General features: G+C 37.0%; 1 protein-coding gene across 1 annotated transcript; it reads right to left on the reverse strand.

Moving 5' to 3' along the window:
* Window positions 1–318: 318 nt before the first annotated feature.
* LOC121628970 (TNFAIP3-interacting protein 1-like) lies at window positions 319–5,038 on the reverse strand. Its single transcript, XM_041968411.1, has 10 exons — window positions 4,981–5,038; window positions 4,135–4,238; window positions 3,956–4,046; window positions 3,671–3,745; window positions 3,520–3,585; window positions 3,307–3,420; window positions 3,099–3,218; window positions 2,908–2,985; window positions 999–1,124; window positions 319–919 (listed from the first exon to the last, which is right to left on the reverse strand). The coding sequence occupies exons 1-10, from the start codon at window positions 4,981–4,983 to the stop codon at window positions 788–790; spliced, it is 909 nt and encodes a 302-aa protein (XP_041824345.1). The 5' UTR covers window positions 4,984–5,038; the 3' UTR covers window positions 319–787.
* Window positions 5,039–8,775: the final 3,737 nt, after the last annotated feature.

Genomic DNA, 8,775 nt, shown 5'->3' on the forward strand with positions numbered 1-8,775 from the left:
AGATATGGAGTGTGACGCATTATATTAATGTTCATTAAAATGCAGGGAACATTTTAATAATTTAGATCTCAGTTCGGGGTGTTTTGGGGTTCAGCTTTTGATAGTGTGTTCCCACAGCATTCTGCTTTTAAGAGTAACTGATTCTAGAAAGTTCCCGCACATGCAAATATTTATTCATTTGCATCTAAATTGTGGATAAAATGCCATATTCATTAACATTTTGCTTCTTGTGAGTTTCTTTTAGCATCTGCATGACAGAGACAAGGCAGCAATTTTGCATAGTGTTGAAAACTGCACACATATCCAACCACATGTTATTCAGTAGTTTATTGTAATTATAAATAAACAAGAAGAAAAAATACATTTCATATGATTTTAAGTCTACATAAATATATTGTACAAAATAATATTTCAGTGTGTGTTTCTTTTTTCTCTCTTCTAATTTCTTTACAGCCTTCAGATGTTGGTGATCTCATTCTGAGTATCTGGAAGAAAACGACCTGAGAATGGCTGAGGTAATAGTGTCCAGAAAAATGCTTGTAGTCACAACATGGCTTTAGCTTCTTTTCTTCACAGATTATTTAAGTAGACCACCATGATGATGCTTTATCGCTCCTTTTTTGTAAAAATACAAAATCAATATAATTTAGGTCTAGTGTTTTGGCAATGCAATAATTATTCTTTTAAGGACCAGCAGCTGAAGCAGAGAGCTCCTATCATCTCAAAATTAAGACTTCTAATAAAGTGCATTAAATATCATCATACAATGGTCGAAGGGTTGTAAGTTTCAATGTTTGCCGTCCATTTTGTAGCGCCTTTGTAGCTGGATGTGCTGCTGGTTTCCTGGTTCGGGCTCCCGGTTCGGACATTTGGCTCGATTTGTGCATGAACAGCGATGCACTGGTTGCTTCCCTGACACCTGGAAGAACAAGCACAATATATTAAAGACTGGTTAACTACATGTGGAAAACTAGAAGGTCAAGAGCCTTTTAATGTACCTGAGATTTGAGGAACCGCAGCTCATCCTGACCCTTTCTGAATCTGCTCTCCAGCTCCAGGTACTTCTCCTTCAGCTTCTCCCGATCTTTGCGCTCTCTCAAAAAGTCTTCCTTATAAACTTCAGCCTAAATATCAATGAAAAGGAAACATAACATGAAGATAAAAGTAAAAAAATTTAGTGCTTTAGATTTAGTCAAAACCTTTGAGAAATATTGTTATATAACCATTTTTCAGAATGTTAACATGAATCAGTGGATTTAACTTGGTGTAAAGACTGTAAGACGATGTGCACCAGCATATTATAACACAGTCTCATTAGGATATCACGTTTCTAATTAGAAACTATGGTTCTATTGCAGTGAGATATGGTCAAATTGAAGAAATGAGTTGTGTTTCTGGAGAGAAAAATGAACATTTAGCTAAATATTTCATAGAAACTGAGTCAGGAGCGTATTTTTTGTTATTTACAACATTAATGATAACTGTTTTAAAAGTGAAATGTTTCTTTATTGGGCCTGTGAACACAGAAAAGTCATTGAATCCAAAAGGAGTTTTGAGGGGTCGTTTTTGTTTCTGTTTATATTTGTTTGAATTAATTTGTGCCGATTATAAAACATTCTGATTAAGGCCTGAATTTGTTCGCACGTTCCTTCTATCCATGTTTCTACTGTTTTCCTAGAATAAAATGGAAAATTAAAAAAAGAAAAAATATTTTTAACAGCAACTGTTCATTTGTAAAATTATTAAATGGTGGTAACCATAAATATCAATATCGGTCCATAACTTTACAACTATTGTATCTTTGGTTTTCATGAATGTTCCTGAGCCCATGTGCGTTAATGTGGTGCTGCCTGAAGGCTCAACTATCTCCACCAATCACGTTGCATTTTGACAAATAGGTTTCTCTGCATTCTGCAAAGGTTTTATGATATTCTGCAATGTAGATGACAAAATGCCCAAATGATTTAATGTTCTCAACTTAAAATGTTCAACTCTTTGTATTTGATCCTAATAGACTCTCTGAAGAGTGTTTTTTTTCTTTAATTTCTAAACATGTTACTTGCTTGTTTCTGTTAAAGGTCCCATATTATGCAAAATTCACTGTCTAAAGGTTTTATAACCATCATATGTGTCCTTATAGACTGTGTATAAGGCCCAAAAATGAGAAAATTCTGTCTCCTCTCTTACTTGCTCCACTTTTTAACGAATATGCGCTCAAACGGGTGAGTCTGAGATCTTTCCCTTTGTGACCTCAATAAGGGAAATAACCACTACTCCCGTTAGTGGATACTGCCATTGACCGGCTAGCTGAGCCTGCCCTGTAAAATCACAGGGCGGGCACCTGTGAAAGCCAGATCCTCTCCCAGAGGGGGGCATGGAGTGGGCGTGGGCAGGCACCGCTCGTGAACATTTAACGGTTCAGACACAGAAACAGCCCGTTCTCATTAGAGCTCACTAGAGCTACTTTTGGATTGGCTGAAATTAAGGACAAAGGCTGAATTTGGAGTATTACACTTTGGAAACAATATTGTTGGACCTCTGGCACCCATATGAAATTACTGAATAAATGTATAATATGGGACCTTTAAACTAATTAATTGTGAGATGTACCGTTAGGTATGGATACTTTTTAAAAGCTTTGTGTTATTTTTGCACCAACATCTTAATGGTATTGATTTTAAAAGGAGCAAATATTTTTAACTTAATCATGCATCAAACACAAGGTGGTTATGTAATGATGTCAGCATGGAGTCATTTAAAGTCTGTAAATGACTCACTTCACGTCATGTCAGACCCTAACAGCTTTTTTTTTTGTTTTTGTTTTGCATCATCATAAAAAGAAATTCTTAGCGTGCTTTTTAGAAAATTCCCCCAAGTTTGAAGCTGCTGCTGAGTATGAAATCTCACCTGATGTTTCCAAATGTCTTGTACTGCTTCATTGCTCCCCCCGAGGGGCTGAGTGGCCTGAAGAGCCTCCTCCAAGGCCTGAACAAAAATATCAATACTTCTGTTACAAACCTCCAGCATGGGGGGTATTTTGAAGTCAGATGAAGTGTATGTATGTGTGTGTGTGTGTGTGTGTGGAGCAGCAGAATCACCTTGTTGAGTCGTTTGATCTCCTCGTGCTGGTGCTGCCCCCTACGGGTCAGAGTGCTGTTCTGCACTCGCAGCTCTTTGGCTTCCTTCTGTGCTGTTAGTAACTCAGAGTTTTCTCCAGTCTGCAAAAACATTTCCAAAGATGAAAACTAAGAGCTACAGAAGCAAACAGTGTATGAAAATAACCAACAATGTTTTTGGTGCTTTTACCTGTGTGTCTGTTTTCACTTTGAGTTTTTCATTAAATCTCACATGCTTCTCTCCTTCATCACTCATTTCCTCCTCAGAGTGATCAAGCTGCTGTGATGCTTTTAAAACTCTGACCTGGGATTTAGATAGGAGATAAATAACTAAATAAAAAAAAAGAAATATATAAAATAACAAGGCATAATCTAAATAATCTAACCAGCCCTATTTTCTTACCTTGTCTTTGTAATACTGCACCATGGTTCTGTACTCTTTAGCCCATTTCTTATTAATAGTGAGAAGCTGAGTGAAAGAGAAAAGCACACATCTCATTAGTGATAATACTGTGAGAATGTTTTGATAAAGCTCAGTTCTGAAATGTGCTCACCTCTTTCCTCTGCTCCTCTAGTATAAGAATCTGTGCTTTCATACTGACGTCATCACTTTTAGAGGACTCTTCTGACTAAAGCATCCAATAAGAAAAAGAGAGGAACCATTAAAAACCGGAATGCAGTGGTTCTGTAAGTGGCCAAACGTCTGTGATTCTGAGGGCAGTTACGCAACAAAGCTGCTGCCTCTGACTTCCTGTAATTTTGGAAGTTTTGTTGCACACTGTTGTGGTAAAATAAAAATGTTCATTGTAGTCATCAAATATCTTTGATCAGATACCAACCTCTGAGTCTTCACACAGAGCGTGAGGATTAATCTCAGCAGCTGCGTTGAGTTCATCACATGTGGAGCCAACCGGTAAACAAATCTCATACCTGAAAGCACATGATTTAGAAGAAAAATCATGAAAACCTGTTTAAGTAATAAAACCAAAATAGCACTGGGTAATGTGATGAATCTCACTTGTTTGTATTCGGCAGTGATGGATACAGCCTGTAGACCTGTTGGACGTCTGCGAACTGTGGTGTCTTTACAGGAGACCTGTCCATTGACTTTTCATGCAGAGACTGTGAAAACACAGAAAAAAGACTTAGCTATCTAAAAAGACAGGGGCTTAACTATTGATTGAAAATAATGTCCTTTTATTTTATTTATTATTTTCCTTACAGCCATCAAGTTGAGAATCAATGATCAAACATGAACCTCAGACTCTTTAGTTCTGGTTTGTACCAAGTAAACCTATAAATAATGAACCTGCTTTGGAAAACATCATGCTATATAGACATATTACAAACATTTGCATTTGTTCTGCTTCTATTCACTTTAAGTGTTAACTCATTAAATATTATAATAGATTGTATAACAAATGAAGTTCGCATCTGCCATGAATCTGTGTGTTGGTACATTATGGAGGGGCCCTGCTTATGCAAATAGCTGAATTAGCTCAAAGTGAACATGCGTGATTCAACCCCACAGAGGATGAAGTGAAATCATCTCCACATGTTTTTATGATCAGCCAACCCCACGATGCAATAACATGAAATATACCAGAAATGTTGATATAACTCGTTTGTTTCTTCTGTTGAAGATATTTTAAAATACGACAATGCAAAATAAAACTCGTGTTTGTCATTTTACCGACTGTATTTTTTTTAAATGTGCGTTTTATTCGAAAACGTTAAATATTTTATCAGCTTTGTTAAAAAACAAAACAAAACAAACAAATTCTATTAATTATTGTAACAAAAGCCCCGACTTCCTGTAAAATAAGGTGAATATGTTTAATTAACTGAAGGTTAACAAACTCACCATACTGTGTCTTTAAGAGTCTTCAGTCCGTGGAGGTCGCGCCACGGCAGCGGTGTTCTGACGCGGAGACTCGCGTCGCATTTTAAACTGTAGAACTGAGAGCCGCAGTGACGTAGTAAAACCAGCGCCGTCCAATCAGCAGCCGGGATTCCCTTCCTGGGCTCGAGCAATCACTTGAGAGCAGCTGTCGGACTTTGTCGAAGGAAAGGAAAGTACAAGCAGGTGATTTAACGTCGCGTGCGGTAATTAAAGATGTGTTTACAGTACGAATCAATGACTCAGACAAAAATCTCTCTCTATGCAAAAAAAAAAAAAAAAAAAGAAAAGTAAAAAAAATTATCATCATGTCGTGTAATGATAAATAAACAAACAAAGCAACATATGTATGTATATATATACTACTACTTTTTAAATTTACAAACCATAGATAGCCTATTGTATATGGAAACAGTTAATTAAAAATTCTTTGTGAATTAAAATAAATGCATCAAGTGATAAACTTTCATAGGACATTTTGAAATCGAAATAAAAAAAAACTAGAATCTTTGTTTTAATTGTAAGAACTTGCAGCACTTTTAAAAGAAAATAAATCAATACAAATGGTTGGAGCTATAATTTTTTGCACACAGGCATGTAAGCATCACTTTTTACAGTGGACTGCCTGCAGTTACACTGGCTGTGTTAAGTTGTCAGTACACAAAGACCTTTTCACTTCCTGGGTGGTTTAACTGCAGCTGCTCAGCAACCGGGCAGCGTTTCAGAGACACTAATATCGAAATGAAACTGTCCAAATAAAGTGTAAAACTAATGGGCTGTAGGTTATGGGAAAATCACACATCACGCATACATATCTTATTGCACAATCTTCACATAGTGTTCTCAAAGGTGTTGACTCAGAGCGGGCTTGTTTCAGGGAAGAAGAAGAGGGGAAAATACGCCACTGCTCCTCCTCCAGTAACCGGCACTCTTCTGTGGGGGACTTAGCCTATGGCTGCTCTTTATTTCTTATGGAAACCCTTATTGTTGGGGGATCCTGTATGTTTCATGTTTGCTCACACGCTGACCTTTTTATTTCATTACTTTTATTTATTGGATATAGGTTTATAGAAGGATAATCCCTCTTTAAAGGGAGTTACTTCCTGAAAGAGCTTCAGAGAAAGACATGTGGTTCCCCCAGTGACTTTTCATTCAAATTCACATCAAATTAAATTTGATGTGTTGTGTCTGTGTGGATTATTTGGTTGAAATTGGAGCTTCCACTTCTCATTATTTTAGCAGATGTTGGCAAGATTTTGGCAGGGTAAAGTGGGATATCCCTGTTTAACCAGATATGCTTGTTTGTCTTCATCCCAAAAGCCCTAAATATTTGTCTAAATTACCACTTGAAAAAAATTCCCAGCATGAAATTAGTAACTGCCACTGAGCTAAAAGGGAAAAAATGAAAAGCATCTGACTTGATGGATGAGAGATAGCAACATTTTCATATATGGTAAAAGTCTGTTTTCCCATCAACAGGCCTAAGTAAAGTTTGGAAAAACTCTAGCAAGAATTGTGATTTTTACTGTGATAAAAATTTTAATTAAATTAAAAGGTCCACAGCAACTCTGCTGGAGTCAATCCAATAGACAGAAAGCACAAAAATATGGTTCCTAAACTATCTCTGCCATAAATGTGGCCTACTGCACACCCTTTGAAAGAAGGCAATAACTGCATTTTTATAACATATTTCATAAGTCACATCTGTCACATAACTTCATGTATTTATGATTTATGATTACATGACCTTCACTTTTTATTTCATTTGAGAACATTAAAATAGTTGTGTAGGACAAAATGGTTAGGCTATGGCTCACACAAATATGTATGAGCACCAAATACACCAAAATCAGTGCTCTGAGCAGTGGGCCAACATGTTCAGTCCTTGCTCAGGACTTGAATCTTGAGAAAGTTCACCTCATAACCACTAGGGCACCACTTCCTTATGCACATCCTTAGCAATTAACAGTATGTGTTTGCAAGCTGCTGTATGGCAGTAGGAGCTGTGTTGGGACCAATTTGACTGAATCTGTCAGAGGGTCAGCACTAATATTAAATCATTTCAATTTCTAAAACAAAACACTGTGGTTTAGGGGGTCTCACATACTGTCTACAATACTGCTGTTGTCGATTTTTTACAGTGATCTCCAAATGAATCAACTTCTAACCTCTGTTATTGTTGCCATGTTTATCACACACTTAACAAATTTGGAAACTTTATCTGGTCTGATACCCCCTGGTGGAATCCAGGCATAGTAAAGGTATGTGAAGAGTTAGTGTAAGGCTAGATACACATGTAAAGATTATTGGGCGGGTTTTGTCCTGATTTTGCCCCTTTCTGACCACGGACGGCAAAAACCCGATTATCTTAGTTTTACAAGATTTTCCTATAAAATTGTCATTTGGTCTGAGGTGTGTTACGAGCAAATACGTCCCAACAATTGGCTCCGAAAAGGGGTCATGGAAGTATTAAACATGTTCAATATTTACGACCAAATATCTTCATATCTGTGTGGAAAGGACTCCTGAGTTGTGACTGTGTGGATTGTGACATGGAACAGAATGTAACCAATCAGAGAGCGAGCTGACTGGGTAACAAGCAAGGATATAAAGACTGTGTTCACGCCATCTCCAGTCTGTTATTTTCTTCATTTCTGCATTTTTCTGTTAATAATAGTTGCAAGACCACCATCATTCCCTTGTCCAGTATATCCTCTTCCATGCTGGGGGATGTGTTTTCCGGTTGTTGTCATGGTTCTTCTTTGTTTTTCTGGTTGTTGCTATGTTTCTTCTTTGTTTTTGTTAGATCACGTTTGATCACGCGAGATTTCTGGAGGACTACATTGTAGATCGGTTGTGGGACAGCATCTTTATGTGTGTATTGTTCTACGATGAGATTATCGGAGCACACCACCCACAGTATGATCAAAGCTGTTACATGCCTAATTTTTTATTTTCACGTGTGAGGTCTCGAACAGACAAAAAATCTCAGATGGTGATGTGGTGATGCTGTAACGGTCCTCATGCAGATACTTAAATCCAGTTTAAAATGGGGCCAGTTTCCCATGGTAATGGAAGTTACAACCAGGTTAAACAGCAAATAAATTCTCAGCCTTTATTGATGATGTGGATGATTTTGCCCTGCAAACTGGTAATAACTCCTTAATGACAGTTTCACAAATTGATATAGGACTATACCTTACAGCAGCTGGCCACTATTAGCTGTGAGTAGTAGTACGAAAAAAAGCACTACTGCTGTTAGAAATTGCCATATTTCCTTGAAACCGGCAAATATAGACAAAAAAAAAAAAAAATCCATCCCAGAGATAAACTTTTTAATGTCCATTTGATGACCATAACCATATTTGACCATAATTAAAACAGCTGGGAAATAATGAGCTCGGTCATGTTGGTGAAATGTTCACTTTATCACAACTTATGCACAAGGATAAAATGCTTTTTGTGTAATTGATTACAGGTGTTTTCACAAATTGTGATGCTTCCTTTAAAATTGTTCTAATTCACAAAAAATGAGACTGAAATAATAAAACCATGTAAGCATAAACTTTAGGAAAACTGCTAAGCTAGAGTAGTTGGTGTGAAATAATTTTTTTTGGGTGGGGGAGGTGGTTACCACAGTGAGAAATCTCCCTCACACCATTATAAGATAACCTAAACCCTCATAAGATGTTGCCCTTGCAAACATTGTTATTTTTGATAGAAATTGCTAGAAATAACTCTGATGTTATGTCACAATTT

The sequence above is a fragment of the Melanotaenia boesemani genome, chromosome 18 (assembly GCF_017639745.1).
Source record: "Melanotaenia boesemani isolate fMelBoe1 chromosome 18, fMelBoe1.pri, whole genome shotgun sequence".
Lineage (NCBI taxonomy): Eukaryota > Metazoa > Chordata > Actinopteri > Atheriniformes > Melanotaeniidae > Melanotaenia > Melanotaenia boesemani.

Bases quoted from the DNA above. Each gene is read 5' to 3' on its own strand.
- LOC121628970 (XM_041968411.1), bottom strand. The intron at 4,047-4,134 runs GTGAGATTCATC...ATGTGCTTTCAG, and splicing joins TCACTGCCGAATACAAACAA to GTATGAGATTTGTTTACCGG. The intron at 3,421-3,519 runs GTAAGAAAATAG...TCTAAATCCCAG, and splicing joins TGCAGTATTACAAAGACAAG to GTCAGAGTTTTAAAAGCATC.